Source organism: Phacochoerus africanus, chromosome 6, assembly GCF_016906955.1.
Source record: "Phacochoerus africanus isolate WHEZ1 chromosome 6, ROS_Pafr_v1, whole genome shotgun sequence".
In the NCBI taxonomy this organism is placed as follows: domain Eukaryota; kingdom Metazoa; phylum Chordata; class Mammalia; order Artiodactyla; family Suidae; genus Phacochoerus; species Phacochoerus africanus.
This window is the reverse complement of record NC_062549.1, coordinates 110885281-110904723: the sequence shown is the minus strand read 5'-3', so window position 1 is coordinate 110904723 and position 19443 is coordinate 110885281. Positions and strand designations below refer to the sequence as shown.

The following is a 19443-nucleotide window of genomic DNA, read 5'->3' as shown; positions in this document are numbered from 1 at the left end:
GCCAAGGGTGCAGCCCTGGAAAAGACAAAAAGACAAAAAAAAAAGAAATTCTTCAAAAACAATTTTTGATGGTTGTATTTCATTGCACTCATATGACATCATTTAAACACATCCGTGTTTTGGACTTTTTAGTTTCCAAACGTTCTATGTGATAAACACTGCAGTTATGAACAACTTTGTGCATATTTTTTCTGGTAGCTCTTTTGAGAAGAACAGTTTCCTTTAAGTGAAATTCCTGGGTCAAACAATATGAAACTTTTTTTTTTTTTTTTTTTGCATGTCCCATCTCATTACACCCTTGCCTGCTTTAGGAGTTTTTTCCCTTTATTTTTTTAAAAATGATTTTTATTTTTTCCATTACAGTTGGTTTACAGTGTTCCGTCAATTTTCTACTGTACAGCAAAGTGACCCAGTCACATATACCTTCTTTTTCTCACATTATCCTCCATCACGCTCCATCACAAATGACTAGATATAGTTCCCAGTGCTATGAGGCAGGATCTCATTGCTTATCCATTCCAAAGGCAATAGTTTGCATCTATTAACCCCAGACTCCCAGTCCATCCCACTCCCTCCTCCCTCTTGGCAACGTTTTTTTTCCTTTAATCTTTGCTAATTTGATGGGTAAACATGGTATCTTCTTGTTCTATTTTTGGTTTTACTGCTTCTTTGTGGGGTGAACTCCCCCCGTCCCTTTGCTTATGGAGGCCATGGCTTTTCCGGTTTGTTCTGGGTGAGGAGCAGGAAGTAGGGATCAATGGAGGCAGAACCATATGTAGGGAGAGAACAGGGTTCAGGGTTCACAATCCAGCCTGGAGAGGAGTGGGGGAGGCAGAGTTTGGGAGGGAATTTGGCTGTGGAGGTGGTGAGAACCCGGAGGAGCTGGGCAAACAGCATTAGTACAAGTGGGCGTGTGGGGTCAAAGGGCTCCCACGAGGCAAAGAGATCAGGAAAAGAGAAACTGCTGCTAATATGCTTAATTATGTCCAGGGACCTTATCAGGCCTTCTCCCTGCCGCAGCCGCCGCCCCACTGGCCCCCAGCTTTCCTTTAGGTAGGATCCTCTGCCACTTGTGAGTAGGGGTGCTGGTTGGCTGGGTATCTGCAGTTCTTTACCGGCTGCAAGGTGAAAGAACCGTGAGAGTGGCAACAGGGGACCAAGGCCAAGGACAGATCCATGATAACTATCATTAACTTAGTGGTAATTACAAGCCAAGCACTGTTCTAAGCACTTCACTTCTATTCATTTATCCTAAAAACAACCATCTAAAGCAGGGTCTCTCACACTCTTCTTTCAGAGAAAATGAAAGCACAGAGAAGTTAATAACATCCCAGCGGCAGTCAGGAAGGAGTCTGGAATTGAACCCAGGCATTCTGGCTACAGAACCTACGCTCTCGACCAATAAATATAGAAATAAATGTGGGAAAGGGAGCCAGAATTGCAGGGCACACCCTGCCTAGCTACGCCTGCCTGTGTAAGAAAACAGACGACCTAGATTAAGAACGCCGGCTAGGGCCTCTGCTAAAAGAGAATCCCAGAACAATAATAAGAGCTATCTTTTATTGGGCTCTGGCTTTGTGCCAGGCACCGTGCAAAGGTGTTTTAACGTTTAATCCTCACAATAACCCTTTTGAGTGAGGCACCGCGATTACTCCATCTGATTTTACTGGTGAGGAAGCTGACGCACAGAACTTGCCCAAGACGCTGCCGGGCCGATGCCGAGTGGCTGCTGCCCACGTGGCTCCGGGAAGAGGAAAAAGGAGGGGGTGGGGCCGGCTGGCGGGGGCGGGTCGGAAAGGGGCGGGGCCACGGACCCGGCGGGGCCGCAGAGACGCGCGCCGGCGCTGGCGAGGTTTCGGTGGGGTCACACTTGTTGCGTGACTCCCCCACAGTGCAGCTACCGGAGTCTGACCCCGCATACCCAGAAAGTGTGGAGAGAAACCCAGAGGAGTTCCGGGTCCCGCTCTCTGGGGAGCACGTGGCCTGCCTGCCTCTCGAGTGCGGGGCCCGGGAGTGGGACTCCGGGGTCTCTAAGGCCGGTGCCGCGGCCCGGGTCGGCGGGGATCTGCCTCCCACCTGCCGGCAATTTTGAAGGACTGCTTTACTCCTTCAATCTTAGTGCCAGGGCAGGGGTCCTTAGAGCGACTTGGCGGGGTCTGGACCCCAGCCCTCTTCCCTTCCCTCGCCACCCGGCTTCCCGGCGGTGTAGACCCTGGCGAGCAGACTCCCCGGTACCTAACAGGGCTCGAGCAGCATGGCCTCAGGTGAGTGGGGTGTGGGGGGCAGGGTCTCTGGGACAGAGAAGAGCAGTGGTCAGAGTGACAAGAGGGTGGGCACAACATGCAGACCTAGGGGAGGCAGCCAGCTTCTCCTGGGGGAGGGCCTGGACAGCAGAGCCTGAGCGTGGAAAGACAGAAGGGAAAGTCAGAAGCGGCTGGGGTCTCTTTACCAGACCCCCAGAAGCCCTTGCTTCGCAGCCTCCCTGCCTTCCTACAGGGTAGCTTCTGCTGGACAGTGGAATTTTCCTAAGACAGGCTCCTCCCTGCTGGGCTGGGATTCTCAGTTCGACCTCATCCTCCCAGAGGTGGGCTGGCCCTGCGGCCGGGTGGGGTGTGTGTGTGTGTGTGTGTGTCAGAGGATATGAGAGGACTCTGCTCCCAGAGGGGCTGGGTCTTCATAGAGTCCGCCTGCTCAGAAAGTGTTCTGAGCTTGGGGACCTCTCTTTATCATTATTTTTTTCTCCCAGGCTGGCTGGACCAGTTAGCCTGGACTTTGACTCTTTTGCTCCAGAGCCCTGGCAAGGGACAAGGGCTCGGATGGGGTTGGTGGAGTGCTAGGGCTGGCCCTGCCCCATCTCGTTGCCTCACCTCCACTCCGCAGGCCCAGCTATCCTCAGTCACGTCACTCTGTCACTCTGGGGACTGAGGAGAGGAGGGGATGGAGGGCCCCCCCCCCCCCCAGGTTGCCTAGACAACATCAGAAATCGTGGCCAGGGCCTCTTCCGCTGGCGGGGCCTCTGCTTCCTGCATCAGTCACTCCCGCTGGGGGCGGGGCGGAGAAAGGGGTTGGATGTGGCAGAGCCAGGCCCAGCTGGTGCGGCTCAGACTCCCCCCGCCATCTCCGCGGCTGGAGCCATGGCATCCTATTCATCTGGCCCCGGCAAACCCACTGCCAAATATCCCTTTAAGAAGCGGGCCAGCCTGCAGGTTTCCTCTGCAGTGCCAGGTGAGTGTGTGCTTCCTGGCCTTGGGCTGGCTCTGCCGCCCCACTCCCCCTTGCCCAGGCCACTGGTCCTCCGAGGAGGGGGACTTCTCCTGCACCCGCTCTGCGGTGGTGCCCCTTGCCCAGTTCCCAAGGACAGCGGGCTTGGAAGGTGGTGTGGGGAGGGAGGTGGGGTGGAGGGTGCTGGGTTTCTATGTCGGGGATGCTGTCCTGTGTAACGAGGAGTGGGTGTGGGTGTGGGTGCAGCAAGAGGTGTATTTGCACACGTGTCAGCGTGTGGATGTGCTAAGACTGCATGTGGAGCGTGTGTGAATGGAGTGGGGGATGCGTGGGACTGACTGGTTGGCCGACTGGCCACACTCCTGGCAGCTGTGTCTTTACCAGGCAGGCTCAGGCTGTCCTGCTGCGGTTAGTTCCTCTTTCCAGGATCCCAGATCTCAAATCCTCTTACCGGGGCTCTGACATTGGGACCCACTTACCGTCCCCAGGCATCCTGGGCCTGGGGGCCCAACTGTATCTATCGTTCACAGTTTGTTCATTCCTGGTCTGTCTTGTGAGCTTCCTCAGAAGTGTGGGGTGTCCTTGGATCCGGCCCATGTTGGGGCTTGGGCTGGGGCCACTGCCTGCCTGCGTGTAATCCTGTACCCTTTGGTTCGGCTCCCACTCCAGTAGGCATCTCCGCATTATTTGGAGCAGGCAGTGTGGTATGGCTGTGCCCGTCTCCCTGAGGGCTCAGCTGCCTGGGTCTGTGCTTGCTAAGGGCTAGCTACCTGCCACCTGCTGCCCCAGACCTTGTGGCTGAGGGAAGACACCCCCACTTTGGTGACCAGATCAAGCCTGTGTTCCCCCTCAGCAGCTGTCTGTACTTACAGCCTGATTTTTCATACGCCTACCTTCAGTTTTTCTTATGCTACTACAGATGCTGGCCTGAGTTCTGTACTGCGCCGGGGGGCTGTGTTCCCTGTGCCCAGGTCTGTGTCTCCAGAGGGTGTGTCCCCGGGGGCTAGGGCTGTATACCTTTGAGCAGTCATGTGGTGGGAACATCTGATACTTGCTGGCCAAAGCCTTGGCAGTGAGTAAGGGGCTTTGGTCAAGTGAGTAGACAGGTTGGCCAGAATCTTGGAGTTGGTGGGAGTGGATGGGACGTAGTCCCCTCTGGCTCTTGGTCAGTATGCCCTGTGTGTGTGTGTGTGTATGTGTGTGTGTGTGTGTGTGTGTGTGTTGCTGTAGCACAGACCCTGGGTGAAGCGACCAGCAGCCAGCTGGGTGTTCCAGACCTGACCTCATAGAGTGTGGAGGTTACTGCCTGTCTGTCACCTCCAGTGAACCCTGGCAGCCTTGCGCGGTGGCCTGGCAGCCCGGGGGGGTGGCTTTGCCTGCTGGAACCTGTCCTGGTCCCCCCAGCATTTCTGTGGAGGCCCATGGTGATTCTCTGGGAGAGGCGGTTGAGATGAGGGCCTTTGACTCCATCCAGGCCAAGGCTGGGGGTCTGTGGCCCACCTCTCCGGAGGGCATTGGAAGTGGGGAGGAGTTGTGTAGAGTCAGGGTTCTTGGGGGAGCAAGGACCTCAGCCTCTGTCTTACTCTTCGAGCGTAGAGCAGGAGCCCATCTTTCCATCCCCTCTGCTTTGGCCCCTTCCAAGTAAGAAGCGTCCCCACCCTCCCAGTGCCTTCCTCTTCACACCGCCCTGCCTGCTCATTGCCTTAACCCACGTTGACCTCAGAATGTCCCCCAGCAGTGGGTGGGACTGTATGTGGGAAGCGTTCGGAGGGTCCCAGGAGTTCAGATCGTGGTGTTTTCCAGAACACTTGCAGAGGCATATCTCTGTGTGCCTTACTGCAGCTGTGGCTAAGCAGGGCAAGCCCCCTTATCGCTCCTCTATAGGCAGACTTGAAGGCTCCAGAAGGTCGAGACTTGCTAGTAATTGGGAGCAGAGTCAGACTGAAATTCTAGTCCCTCTTCTCCCAAACCTCTTCTCCTGGGCAGTTTGTCCCCAGCGATAGACCGGGACAGGGGAGGTCTAGGGGGCCATGAGCCAGTCCTCCGGGCCTCAGGGAGGCCTTGTAACTGGTCCCTTCCTGGACTGAGCCTCTTGCCCAGCTGCCAGCCAGCTCCTTTCCCCAGCAGAGGCCCTGTCTCTCCCAAGGGACCCCATATTTGGGGGCCCAGAGGAGAGTGGTGAGCAAAACGAGGCCACTGGGCCGAGGCAGCTGGTGGGGAGCTGTTGGCGTGGTGGCGAGGACGGCTGCTCGCCCTCTGACTCTGGCCAGTGGGGCCCAGGGCACTGTTCCCTCGGGTGCTGCACTGTAAGGAGGCTTATCCCCTCCCTGCCAGCCTTCCGGCCGTATCAGCCTGCCCTGCTCCTTCCCCTCGGGGCCCACTTTGGGCTGGGCCCTGGCACTGTAGAGGTTAAAGCTCTGTTCAGTCCAGGGGTTCCTCTAATCTCCCAACTCCTTCCCTTTGGATTCCTGTGCTCCCCTGAGCTCTCCCAGCCCCCGGCTTGCCGTCATCCCGGGGTCTCCCCCACATGCAGCTGCACTTGGTACAGCCCGTGCCGGCCCCTGAGCTGTCCTGGGGGACTGGCTGCAGCTCCACTCAGCAAACAGGCGGGCAAGGGGCACAGGGCTGCTGGCTGGTGCTGCCTGACTCTGCAGGTAGGGCCCAGGCAGGCCCCGGGGAGAGTGGGGGCCAGGTCTTGGATCTGGGGCAGGCACCCCCTCTTCCCTGTGTTCAGCCCTGGGACAGGGCTCTGGGGTATGGGGAAGTGGGCCCAGAGACTTCAAGGCACGCTACCTGGGTCGAGCCTCCGGTCAGTCACTCAGCCACGGTGGAGACGGGGAGGGAGGGTGCTGGGGGGAGGGACCCCCAGAACTGGCTGGGAGAGCTTCCTGCTGGGGAGGGTGGGACTGGGGAGCTCAGGAAGGGTCCTTTGGGGGTGGGCTGGCAGCTCAGACAGCCCCTCTAGACTGTCAGCTTCGAGGCGGCCTTTGGTGCCGGCCTCCTGGTGGCAGCTGAGGAATTCTGCCTCCATGGAGGGGCCTCTGGCTTCTGACACTCCCTTCCCCAGGCCCTCCCCAGGGCCTCCGGCCCGGATCCTGGGGCCTCTGAGTGGCGCACACTGCTTGTGGCAGCTCCCTTTGGAGGGGTAGCCAGCAGTAGGAGGGGCAGGCTGGGGCCAGGCCACATCTTGGCAGCCCTGGGGTCCTGGGGGAGAGGGCAGGTTCCTGCCGCCACCCAGGTCTCCCACTGCCTGTCTTCCCATGAAGGCGGGTCCCTTCCCAGGTCAGAGCTGAGTGGCAGCTGTGGCTTCCCCAGGCTCTGAAGGTCTAGGGGACCAGGCCCAGGCCCTGGTCCTCAAGAGGAGGATCTCCTGGTCTCAAGGCAGGTCTGATCCTGGGCTGTCTGCCCTGGAAGCTGTGGGCTGGGGATCGCTGGCGTGGCCACTAGGTCCTTAATGCGCGCTTGGAGTGTGTGTGTGTGTGTGTACAGCTGGACATGGGTGGGGGGTGGCTGCCTGTAGCAGGTACTCATGTGAAAGTTCTCTCATGGCCTGATGGAGCAGCCCCTCGTCCAGGATTCAGATTTTCATTTCTGGGGTGAATGAATCCCCTCGATCAAGGGGCACACTTGGGACCCCACCCCTGAGCCTGGAGTGAGTGAGGGGTCCCCGTGCCAGACTGCAGGCCAGGGCCACACGCAGGTGCATTCCTCAGCCTCTGAGGGGGGCACTGCCCACTTTCCAGGCCCTGGCCTCTCTCCGGGGCTTCCAGTGCACCCAGGTCTTGCCCTCTACCCTTTGACCCCGCATCACTGTCTCCACAGAGGCCCGGGGTGGGCTGGGGGCCCCCCCGCTGCAGTCTGCCCGATCCCTGCCAGGCCCTGCCCCCTGCCTCAAGCACTTCCCGCTCGACCTGCGCACGTCTATGGATGGCAAATGCAAGGAGATCGCCGAGGTATCGCCTGGCACCGCACCCTGCGTACCCCCCACCACTGTCCTCACTCCTCGTCTCTGCTCCACACCCCTCCACCCCAGCTGTCCCCGTACTTCACGCTTGGCTCTGCCCTGATCCCTAGCCTGTCCCAGGTACTCCCAGCTTCTATGCCCTCACCCCGTCCCCAGACCTTGAGGACTAGGCCACCCTGACCTCTCCTTCCCTCCCACCAGGAGTTGTTCAGCCGCTCCCTGGCGGAGAGTGAGCTCCGAAGCGCCCCCTACGAGTTCCCCGAGGAGAGTCCCATTGAGCAGCTGGAGGAGCGGCGGCAGCGCCTGGAGCGGCAGATCAGCCAGGATGTCAAGTAAGCCCCCAGCGTCAGAGCCAGGCAGGTCTTGGGGATGGGGGGACACAGCCAGGAGGACATGGGGTTGGGGGGACATAGCCAGCAGGTCATGCGGGGAGTGGCGGCAGCTGGGGCTGGCGGAGGGCACAGGGTAGTCTGCCGCCTCCCTCTGCGTCCGTTCAGACAGAGACCCATCTCTGTTCTCTTGCAACCAGCCCTCCCTCTGGGGTCCCCGGGAGGCGGCCTAGAGCTGTGCTGGGACGCGCAGGCTTTGAAGTCAGGCTGCTGGCTTCTGGTTCCCTCTTCTACCCACCAGTGTGGCCGGGAACAGGTTGCTTAACTTCTGGCTGTGCTTTCTCATCTCTGGCGTGGGGCAAGAGCAGCACCTACCGCACAGCACCTAGTACAGCGCAGGAACCCGGGAGCGGGGGTCTCGCCTCCTGCCTGACTGTTCGCCCACCCGCTCACCTCCAGGCTGGAGCCGGACATCCTATTTCGGGCCAAGCAAGATTTCCTGAAGACGGACAGTGACTCGGACCTCCAGTGAGGAGGGTGGAGAGGCGAGGGGGATGCGGGCTGGGGCCAGTCCCGCTGCTGCCTCCAACCCCTTCCCGTGCCCGCCTCCTGTAGGCTGTACAAAGAGCAGAGCGAGGGGCAGGGTGACCGCGGCCTGCGGGAGCGTGACGTGCTGGAGCGGGAATTTCAGCGTGTCAGCATCTCCGGGGAGGAGAAGTGCGGGGTGAGTGTCCCCAGGCCCGGGGTCCTGGGGAGCCGGGGATAGAGGCTGGGGAGACGTCTCTCTTCCCCGAAGCTGGAGGGCAGAGTCTGGCGCAAACAGAATGGTCTGAGTGTCTCTGGGGTCAAGGCCTCAGGGAGGAGGCGAGATCGAGCTGGGTCTGGAGCTGAGCCTGAGGACAGCGGTCCCGTGTCCCTGTGTCCAGGTGCCGTTCACAGACCTGCTGGACGCCGCCAAAAGTGTGGTGCGGGCGCTTTTCATCCGGGAGAAGTACATGGCCTTGGCCCTGCAGAGCTTCTGCCCCACCACCCGCCGGTACCTGCAGCAGCTGGCCGAGAAGCCACTGGAGACACGGACCTACGAGCAGGGCCCCGACACCCCTGTGTCCGCTGGTGGGACCCCCCATCCCTGCCCTCCTCCACGTGGCCTGCTACCCCAGGCTCCCTGAGCTTGGGGCCCGGGAACCTCAGCCTGCTGGCTTCTTCCCACTCCAGACTATTTCCAGCCTCTTGGTGTGCGGTGGGGGGAGGCGGGGGCCGGAGCTGTCCTGCTGGGGCCTCTTGGTCGGGCAGCAGGTGGCCTGGAAGAGCACCAGTCCCGAGTCCACCCTCTTCACCCCTGCAGACGCTCCGGTGCACCCCCCTGCCCTGGAGCAGCACCCGTATGAGCACTGTGAGCCAAGCACGATGCCGGGGGACCTGGGCTTGGGTCTGCGTATGGTGCGGGGTGTGGTTCACGTCTACACCCGCAGGGAACCTGATGAGCAGTAAGAGGGGTGTGGGGTGTGCTTGTGGGGAGTGGCAGGGGGCTGCTTCGGCTTGGCAGGGCACATAGGGCTTGGCTTGCCCTCCTCACTCAAGCTCTTCCCACACACCAGTTGCTTGGAGGTGGAGCTGCCATACCCCGACCTGCAGGAATTTGTGGCAGATGTCAATGTGCTGATGGCTCTGATTATCAATGGCCCCATGTGAGTCCATGCCCGTCCCAGACACTTGGCTCCCCTTCCAGCCCAGATTCTTCCAGCCCCAACCCTGCTCCAGACACCTGTTGGTGTCTCGCCCTTTCATAGGCACCAAGTCCTAGATGTTCCTGTCATCTGGTGCCCCCTTGGCAGCCTCAATCCTGCACCCTCCTGCTTCCTCCTTCTGCTCTGTCACCTGGCGCCTCTTGCAGGCCTGAGCCCCCACCTGGTTCTCCTCTTGCCCAGAAAGTCGTTCTGTTACCGCCGGCTGCAGTACCTGAGCTCCAAGTTCCAGATGCACGTGCTGCTCAATGAGATGAAGGAGCTGGCCGCCCAGAAGAAGGTGCCACACCGAGATTTCTACAATATCCGCAAGGTTGGCCCTCGCCCCGCGGCCCGGCCCTGCACCTCCGCCTGCCCTCCCCCCAGGAGCCAGGCCACCACCCAGCATCCACTTTGGCGCATCCTCGCCCATCCCGCCACCTGGCTTCCCACGGTCTCAGCAGCCCCCTTCCTTCCCAGGTGGACACGCACATCCACGCCTCGTCCTGCATGAACCAGAAGCATCTGCTGCGCTTCATCAAACGGGCGATGAAGCGGCACCTGGAGGAGATCGTGCACGTGGAGCAGGGTCGCGAGCAGACGCTGCGGGAGGTCTTCGAGAGCTTGAATCTCACTGCCTACGACCTGAGCGTGGACACGCTCGACGTGCATGCGGTCCGTCCCCGTGGCGCAGGGCGTGAGGGGGCTGGGCCAGTGCGCGGGCCGGGGGTCGGGGTGACCTGGGCCTGCCGGTCTCCCCCAGGACAGGAACACCTTCCACCGCTTTGACAAGTTCAATGCCAAATACAACCCTATCGGGGAGTCTGTCCTCCGAGAGATCTTCATCAAGACCGACAACCGGGTTTCTGGGAAGTACTTCGCTCACATCATCAAGGTGAGGGGGCGGGGCCGCGGCCGCCTGGGACCACCGTCCCTGCCCGAGCCACAGCCTGGGTGGCTGGGGGCTTGCACCGGGGAGTGCGGAGGGCGGGTGAGGGGCGCCAAGGGGTCCGACGGAGCACACCTGGTGGGTGGGAAGACCAGGGCGGCTGAGAAGCCTGAGGGTGACAGTCGCCCGGGCCGTTTGCTCAGGAGGTGATGTCAGACCTGGAGGAGAGCAAATACCAGAACGCCGAGCTGCGGCTGTCCATCTACGGGCGCTCGCGGGACGAGTGGGACAAGCTGGCGCGCTGGGCCGTCGTGCACCGCGTACACTCGCCCAACGTGCGCTGGCTCGTGCAGGTGCCCCGCCTCTTGTGAGTGTCCCTTGGAGGGGGAGGGAACGTGGGGGGCAGAGTTCAAGGGGCCAGGGCCTGCCTCCTGCCCTCCTGCCCTCCGGCCCTCCCCCGTCCCAGCCCAGCCCTCGGAGCTCAGGGTCTGTGCGGCCCAGCCCACCCAGCCTGGAGGTTCGGGTGTGCCGCTGGGACCCTGGCCTTGACCTGCACACATGCGTGTGCATACGCCTTACTTGCAGTGACGTGTACCGTACCAAGGGCCAGTTGGCCAACTTCCAGGAGATGCTGGAGAACATCTTCCTGCCGCTGTTCGAGGCCACCATCCACCCTGCCAGCCACCCAGAGCTGCACCTCTTCTTGGAGCACGTGAGGGGGTGGCCCAGGGCCAGGCGGGGGAGGACAGGGCCTCGGCCTGGCTGCAGCTCTGGGCCTAACCCCAGGGTCCTGTGCCAGGTGGATGGCTTCGACAGCGTGGATGATGAGTCCAAGCCCGAGAACCACGTCTTCAACCTGGAGAGCCCCCTCCCGGAGGCTTGGGTGGAGGAGGACAACCCACCCTACGCCTACTACCTGTACTACACCTTCGCCAACATGGCCGTGCTCAACCACCTGCGCAGGTGCCTGCTCCTGGCTCCCCTGGGGCCTGCCCTGCCTGCCCTGCCGCTTCTCGCCCTGCGGGCCTTGCTCTGGCCCGCTGAGTTCTTTCTCTGCCCTTGGGGCTCTGGGGCTCACCCCTCGCAGCCAAGAACCCACCTTGCCCCCTGGTGCTGGGCGCCCACGGTCACCGGGTGGGGGCTCAGGAGCCAAGCTCGGGACCCGACGCTGTCTTCCTGTCCCCCAGGCAGAGGGGCTTCCACACGTTTGTGCTGCGGCCACACTGCGGGGAGGCCGGGCCCATCCACCACCTGGTGTCGGCCTTTATGCTGGCTGAGAACATCTCACACGGGCTGCTTCTGCGCAAGGTCAGGCTCTGCTCCCCGGCCTCCCCTCCCTGCACCTTGGGCCTCTGCAGCAGCTGATCCTCCTCACCCAGCCCTGCTGGGACCCCCTCCACACCCCAGCCTCCACACCGAAACCCCAGCCTCTACACCGATGCCCCAGCATGGATTCTGACTGTAACCCCCAGGCCGAGCCCGGACTGCCCCCTGCCTCCCACTGTGGCCTGAACCCTCCAGAGCCAGGTATCCTCCCCAGCCTTGAGGCCACCTGGTGGACGCAGCCTCCCTGTTGCCACCCAGGCCCCAGTCCTGCAGTACCTGTATTACCTGGCCCAGATCGGCATCGCCATGTCCCCACTCAGCAACAACAGCCTCTTCCTCAGCTACCACCGGAACCCGCTACCCGAGTACCTGTCCCGCGGCCTCATGGTTTCGCTGTCCACCGACGATCCCCTGCAGTTCCACTTCACCAAGGTCAGCACCCGGCGGCCAGTTGTCTTGGGACCCAGAGGCCACCTGGACAGGGGATCTCAGGGCTGGTGCTGCCCTCTGCTGGTGGAGTGCCGCATACCTTGTGGCGAGTCCCCTGGAGGGGCCGGTGGCAGGGCGGGTGGCAGGCCAGGCATACTTGTCTGAAGGAGCTTGGCCCACGCAGGAGCCGCTGATGGAAGAGTACAGCATCGCCACCCAGGTGTGGAAGCTCAGCTCCTGCGACATGTGCGAGTTGGCACGCAATAGTGTGCTCATGAGCGGCTTCTCCCACAAGGTACCGCACCCCCTCAGCATCCCCTCGCCTCCCCTGCTCTGCATTTGAGAAGCTGCAGGGTCCTGGCCGCAGGGTCCCAGAGATGGCTGCAGCCCTGCCCGTTATCCCGCCCTCACAGGTGAAGAGCCACTGGCTGGGACCCAACTATACCAAGGAGGGCCCCGAGGGCAACGACATCCGCCGCACCAACGTGCCCGACATCCGCGTGGGCTACCGTCATGAGACCCTGTGCCAGGAGCTGGCGCTCATCACGCAGGCCGTGCAGAGCGAGATGCTGGAGACCATCCCGGAGGAGGCGGGCCTCACCATGAGCCCAGGGCCGCAGTGAGCCCAGCCCTCGCAGCGCCCCCACATCTCAGCACCTTGACCATGTTCTGTCCGCAGACCCCTCCCACCCTGTGTGGTCTCTGCATGTGTCCATTCATCTTCGTTCTGCCCTGCATGTCTGCCTGTCCCTGTCCCTGTACCACCACAGGGAAAGTGGTACCCACAATCCACTTTGCCCTTGTCTTGGCTCAGGTGGCACCTGACGGCCCTGGTGTGAGGGCCGCCCTGCCAATGGCCCTGTCCCAGGATGCTCTGAAGCCTGGCTGTTCTGTAGGCATTTCCGTGTCCACAAGAGCTCAGGATGGTTGTGGGGGGGCTGGTCCCTCTAGGCCTTGGGGTCCTGCTCAGGCAAGTCCAAGCTCTGGCTGGAGCTCAAGTGTAGGCCCCTGTCTTGTTTATGTGACTCAGGGGCAGCTGAGTGTGGCCAGTACGCGTGTGTAGTGGGCACGGGCTGCAGGGGTCTGTGGCGCTCCAGCAGCCCCGGGGGTGGGTAGAGCTGGCTGAGTCACAGCTCCGGCTGCCTGGACTCGAGCCCTGGAGTTGCGGGACCACCACCTCCACCAGGTCACTGCCCAGCAGCTTTCTCCGTCCTTTCTCTGGTTCACATGCTCCTCTGGTGTCCTCTTCTTGTGCCTCTGTGGGAGGGGCAGCCACCCTGTGCTGTGTCTGGGGCCACTGTAGCTGGAGGGTCCTGGATCGGCCACCAGCCCTGGGGGTAGTCTCCCCACTGTGGTCCCCAGAGTTTTGACCAGATCTGGATCCCACCTGGTCCCCTGTGTTGAGTTCTGGACCGAGGCCTTTGCTGTGAAATGCAGTGTTTCATACAATCCTGTCTTTCCTAGTGCATGAGAAATAAAGATTATTTAAGTAATGAGGCGGGTGGGGTCTCCGTTGGAAGGGGGAGAGCCATGGTGGACGGTGGCCAAAGTCAGGTCCAAGAGCGTCGTGGATGGAGGGTGAGCAATTCCTAGGAGAGTAACTGGGCTCGGCCGAGTGTGCATGTGGGAGTGGACACAGGAGGTGGGGTGGGAGGAGAGCCCCCCACTCCGAGCCTTGTCTGCTGCCCAGGCCCTCCTCCAGCCGGCCGCCTCTGAGGCGGACACTCAGCCCCAGGTCTGGGCACATCCCTGTCACATCAGTTTGGGGATCAGTACCCCCTCTTCTCCTTCCTCCTCGCTTCCCAGCCTCTTAGGGCCCCCTGGTAGATGTGGGGTGTGCACTTACAAGCAGACCTGAGGTGTCACGCTCAGGACATGGGGCTCTTCTGGGGAGCTTGTTTAAAGCGGCATTTCCAGGTCTTACTCGCAGAGATTGTGATTCAGTCGGTGGGAGGCATGGTGTGGAAATCTGCAAGCTCCTGCCAGATTCTCTTCCAAAGTGTTGGAGCAAGCCTGCGCCTTCTGAATCCAGGCTCAGTCAACCACCTTGGCTGAGTCCCATGTTGAATACATGCTTTCATGAGCACCTTTTTGGGCACAGAGGTTGCTGGAATCTGTCGCCTGTGTGAAGGAGGAGAGTGGACTGTGCCCTGTGCCGTCCAGGGTCTTGGGTGGGCCATTTGTTGCTTCCACTGCCACTGCTGCCGAGGAGCGAGAAGGACAGGCTGGCCGCTTCAGAAGCAATTAGCTGTAGAACAGCACGAGCCTGTGGAAGTGAGGGCTGCGGAGGGAGGGGGAGGCCTGGTCAGCTCGTTCTGCCCCAGCCCGCCTCCCCAGACCGCACAGCGCTTCTGCTCCTCGCCCAGCACCTCTGGGCAGACGCTCCCCTCAGGCTGCTGCCTCCTGAGGGCCGCTAGCCAGGCTCACTCCTGGCCGAGACTCGGGGTCCTTCCGTCCCCAGCAGGCGTCTCTAGCCAGTTTGTTCTAGCCACTTACAGAGTGAAGAGCAGTGTTAGAGCTGGATGATGAGCAAGAGGTTGTACAAGTCTGGCTGACTTCTGCTTGGGGAAATAGGCTCGGGAGGTGCAGTTGGCTGGTGGCAGGACCTGGGCTGGAGCCATGGGGGCTGGGCATCCAGGGCCCCCACCTCATGCCAGCCAGGATCTGCCCACGGGAGGAGGCGTCAAAGGCTGAAGGGAACTTGCTTTCAAGGAGACATGTTTAATAAAAACATGCCATGTCTTCATTTGTAAGACAAGCGGGATTGGGAAATCTTTCTAGAAGGTTCCTGAAGGTAAGAACTATCTGTCGTGTTTGCCAGCACTTAACACAGCAAAGACTTCATATTAACTCATTGAATTTGTCATATAATAGAATCACTCAACCCATTTTCTCATCCCTACATATTCTTAGTGTGGGGAGGCCCAGCAGTAAGAATATTACCAATTTAAAGAGTTTCTTAGCAACCTCACTACTATCCCATTACTATGTGTGTGTGTGTGTGTTCTAGGGCTTTACCTGTGCCATATGGACGTTCCCAAGCTAGGGGTTGAATACACCACAGCCACAGCCACTCAGAATCCAAGCCGCATCTGCTACCTGCACCACAGCTCACGGCAACACTGGGTCCTTAACCCACTGTCCGAGGTCGGGGATCGAACCCGCATCCTCATGGGTCCTAGTCGGGTTTGTTAACCGCTGAGCCACAAAAGGAACTCCCCTCACTACTATGACTTAAAACAACTTGCTTCTGGCATTTTAATTTCTCAGAAGTTTCTCTTTTAAACACCTATTGAGAGTGAATAATTTTAAAACAGGCCTTAATACTTTCCCTTCGCTGAAAAGAATAACTTTCATTAAAGAAATTTGGAAAATATGGAAAAATGGGAAGAAGAAAAAAGCCCACTCATAATCCACCAGTTTCAACAAATCAACTTCTGTATGTCTGAGATACACTTATTTTTTTCAACATTTTTATCTGAGATAGTGCATGTTTAAAATATATTTTAAGTTTGCATATATTCTTTTAATTTTTTAAAAAAGCATTTTGAGTTGAGGTCATACATATATAATTTTGTATTTTGTCAATGTTTAACATCTTTGCACACTTAATTAAAACATTCATTATACGTTTCAGTTACTGTACACTCTCCCATGGCAAGCCTCAGTCCTTTACCATCACGGCTCTTTTCTGTTAAGAATATCCACGGCCTGGGAGTTTCTGTCGTGGCCCAGTGGTTAACGAACCCAACTACTATCCATGTTGACACAGGTTTGATCTCTGGTCTCGCTCAGTGGGTTAAGGATCCAGTGTTGCCGTGAGCTGGGGTGTAGATCACAGATGCAGCTCGGATCCTGCATTGCTGTGGCTGTGGTGTAAGCCGGTGGCGACAGCTCTGATTCAACCCCTAGCCTGGGAACCTTCATATACTGTGGATGTGGCCCTAAAAAGACAAAAAAAAAAAGTTAACCACCGCCTAATGTCATGGCCACCGGAGTTTGCTCTGGAGCCAGACCACCAGGGTTTGCCTTTTGGTCCTACTGCTTGCTGGCCATGTGCCCTTGGGCAGGTGCTTTCTCTTTCTGTGCCCCCAATTCTTCAGCGATTTCACAGGGATGTTAATAGCACTTTCCTTATGGGCTGATTTTGGATTCCTTCAGTCCATCCAGTCTCTGGATATAAAGCACTAACTGCTCAGTAAATATTAGATGTTATTATCTTTGCATATAGAGGCTTTAGAGATTGTTCCTAGTCCAGATGCCCAAGAGAGAAATGACCAGGTCCCAAATCATGTATATTTATACATTTACTGCATCTTAATAGAATGAATCCAAGGGTGTTAACTGGAGTTCAAGTCTTGTCCTCTCCCTGCCCCCTCCTCCCACGTACTCCTTCTACCTCCTTCTCTTTCTTGGAATCGTGCCCCCCTCCCCATGACCTGCCTGGGAGGTGTGTGGGGGCGTCTTTGTGAAGATGCTGTGTCTTCCTTCCTCTGGCTCCTCCCTTCAGGGTTGGGATCCAGGGCTTCCACGTCTTGCGTGGAGAAGGGAGTAGCGTGCCAGTGGGTGGCAGAAGGCATTTAAAAAACTGGTCTGTTCTGGGTGTTCCTGTTGTGGCTCAGGGGGTTACCAATCCTGACTAGTATCCATAAGGATGTGGGTTTGATCCCCGGCCTCGCTCAGCGGGTAAAGGATCCTGTGGCTGTGGCTGTGGCTCTGGTGTAGGCCGGCAGCTGCAGCTCTGATTTGACCCTGCCCGGGAACTTCCATATGCCATGGGTGCAGCCCTAAAGATCAAGACAAACAAACAACCCCCCGCTTCCCCTACAAACAAAAAACTGGTCTGCTCTGAGAGGCCCCAAAGAGAGTGTAATGAAAGAGGCAAATCAACTTGCCTTGGCCAGTCTGCCCTGTGGGGCTGGCCCCTGATGAATTCTACACCCAGGGGGCTGTTTCTCATCAGTCACAAAACCTTGTGCCTGGGTGCCACTGCGGGCTGTGCCAGGCCACATCATACCCTGCCCTGCCCTGCTTCACCTCTAGGTGCCCTGTGCTGGGGGACTTGAGGGGATGGGGTGGGGGGGGGGGTGTGCAGCAGCTGGCTGACAGTGATCCTAATTTCCAAACCCTCCTTCGGAACATTCACCCCGCAAAGCATTGCCTCATTCATAAATGAAATGAAATTGATGGGAAATTCCAATAAAGGTTTAAGCATTAAATCACACCTTTGACAAATCCAACATTTAACAAGTCATTTTGTTTGCAAACTGAGGATAAAGTTGCCCCAGTTAGGATGCCCTGGGCCATCTAGGGTGGGTGCTCTTGCAGCTGGACCTGCAGGGGTGACCTGCATGTCTGGAGATGGGGAGGAGCCAGGGTCCTGGCTTCAGTGAGCAACCTTGTCCTAGCCAGGGGCCAGGGCAGCCTTGCAAAGGCCCAGGAGATGCCGGAGACTTGAAAAACTTTGGGGATGGAAAATATGAAAATACAATGTCCAAATCGAGAACTGTTTAACTAAGTGCCTTCAGAAAGTAACACATCAACTTTAATATTTGTTAAGTTTGGTATCCAGACAAATGTCATTATATTTGAAAACAATTTGTAAATTGGATTTTTGGCAAGAGTTCCAGAATATGTAGGATGATTGAAGCGAAATCATAGCCAATAGTAAATTGAATGAATTATAGTCAAGTAATTTCAAAAGCAAATTCATTAAAAGTCCTTTTACATTTCAATGGAGTTCCCGGTCGTGGCTCAGTGGTTAATGAATCCAACTAGGAACCATGAGGTTGCAGGTTCGATCCCTGGCCTTGCTCAGTGGGTTAAGGATCCGGCGTTGTCATGACCTGTGGTGTAGGTCGCAGACGCAGCTGGATCCTGCGTTGCTGTGGCTCTGGTGTAGGCCGGCGGCCACAGCTCCAATTCTACCCCTAGCCTGGGAACCTCCATATGCCGCGAGAGTGGCCCAAGAAATGGCAAAAAGACAAAAAGACAAAAAAAAAAAAGAAAAATTACATTTCAAGCAACGAAGGCTTATAGTTAGTGAGGGATTGTGGGTGCAGTTTTAACATTTATTACGTCCAAGAATCAGATCCAGGGTCCTGGACGGGCTGAGGCGCCCTGGCCCGCAGGCCTGCTCTGGGCGGGGATCCTGGATTGGCTCAGCTCAGATCTAGCCCCGCCCCCTTTCCCCTCCTACCTCCCCAAGGAGGCTGGGCAGATGCAAAGCATCCACCCCATCACAGGCATCTTCTCTACATCTGGTAGGACCACGTGGTGTCTGGAGTTCATCTCCCTTTTGTTTTTTCTTTTCCTTTTTTTTTTTTGTACTTGCGGCATATGGAGGTTCTCAGGCTAGTGGTCGAATCAAAGCTGCAGCTGAGGCCTGAACCACAGCCACAGCAATGCCAGATCCTAGCCGCGTCTGTGACTTATACCACAGATCACCACAATGCAGGATCCTTACCCCACTGAGTGAGGCCAGGGATGGAACCTGAGTCCTCACGGATGCTAGTCAGATTTGTTTTCACTGAGCCATGGTGGGAACTCCCTGTTTCCCTTTTGTACACAAGAAACTGACTTGGATTTGAAACCTGAGTGTTCCACTCATTAGCTAGGCAAGTCCCCCCACCCCCTTCCCAGGCTCAGAGGTGAGTCTATTCTCAGCCTGCATTTTCCATATGGGGCAAATAGCTCCTGGGCGCCTGGCACTGGGCTGAGCACTTTACAAGTGTCAGTATATTTCATGGGCCTAAGGACTCTGCATGCTAGCTCTCATCAGGATGCGAGACCACCCCCCCCCGCCAGCTCTCTTGAGAGAGACATTTGAGGGTCAGAGAAGTTAAGTAACTTATCCGAGGTGACTCGGCTGGCAAATGGCAGAGCTGGGATTTAAACCTAGAACCGTTTAGTTGCAAAGTCCTTCTTCCTCCTACCCTGGGATGGTCCCTGGGGTGGGCTAGTGAGTGCTGCATGTTAGGTGAGGTGAGTCTCTGTAGGATTGGGTGCTCAGAGAAGGGACAGTGCCTGGCCCTGGAGAGCAGACGGAGCAGCATGGGTAAGGCTAGAGGCACAAAGGCTGTGGAGGAGGCTCTGTAGCACCCAACTATGAGGACCTGGGTGGTGGCAGCAGGGAAAGAGAGGAGCTTTTGTGGAGAGGCCAGTGGATAAGACAGGTGTGGCAGAACTGGCTGTGGTGGTGTGGCTGGCACAGCCTGATAAAAGACTGAGCATGTGAGAGCCCTGAGTCAGGGATGTACTCCAATTGGCCACAAGCCCCACCCCTCTCTGATGCCTCTCACCTGCCCAATCCAGACCTTGCTGGGAGGTATCTGACTTGGTGATTCCTGGGTTAAAATCACTGTTTCATGATACAGATTTTCACTTCGTTAGCTGCGATCTTGGCCATTAACTCTGTGCCTCAGTTCTCTGATCTATACAAGGGGGCCACCGAGGTCTCCTGCACTGGTTTGTTGCGGACACTCAGGACCATATAGAAAGCTCTTTGCAGAGGGATGGGCACACAAAAAACCCTCAGTGCACACGTGAAACTTGGGAAAC

At 57.9% G+C, this 19443-nt stretch overlaps 1 protein-coding gene across 5 annotated transcripts; it reads left to right on the top strand.

The window, feature by feature from the left end:
- Positions 1 to 1820: 1820 nt before the first annotated feature.
- Positions 1821 to 13376, top strand: AMPD2 (adenosine monophosphate deaminase 2). Of its 5 annotated transcripts, none has more exons than XM_047785097.1 (18): positions 1821 to 2264; positions 7045 to 7175; positions 7388 to 7518; positions 7975 to 8043; positions 8131 to 8239; positions 8442 to 8628; positions 8861 to 9002; positions 9114 to 9203; positions 9444 to 9573; positions 9720 to 9914; positions 10003 to 10134; positions 10332 to 10495; positions 10714 to 10840; positions 10928 to 11091; positions 11316 to 11436; positions 11713 to 11886; positions 12068 to 12178; positions 12297 to 13376. In XM_047785097.1, exons 1-18 carry the CDS (start codon positions 2255 to 2257, stop codon positions 12504 to 12506), a joined length of 2397 nt encoding a protein of 798 aa, XP_047641053.1. In that variant the 5' UTR covers positions 1821 to 2254; the 3' UTR covers positions 12507 to 13376. The 5 variants fall into 5 exon arrangements, with proteins under 5 accessions (XP_047641053.1, XP_047641051.1, XP_047641052.1 ...); XM_047785095.1 differs by lacking the exon at positions 1821 to 2264 and adding an exon at positions 2306 to 3225; XM_047785098.1 differs by lacking the exon at positions 1821 to 2264 and adding an exon at positions 3455 to 5876 and having other exon boundaries at positions 11601 to 11886; positions 12297 to 12433.
- The last annotated feature ends 6067 nt before the right edge of the window (positions 13377 to 19443 follow it).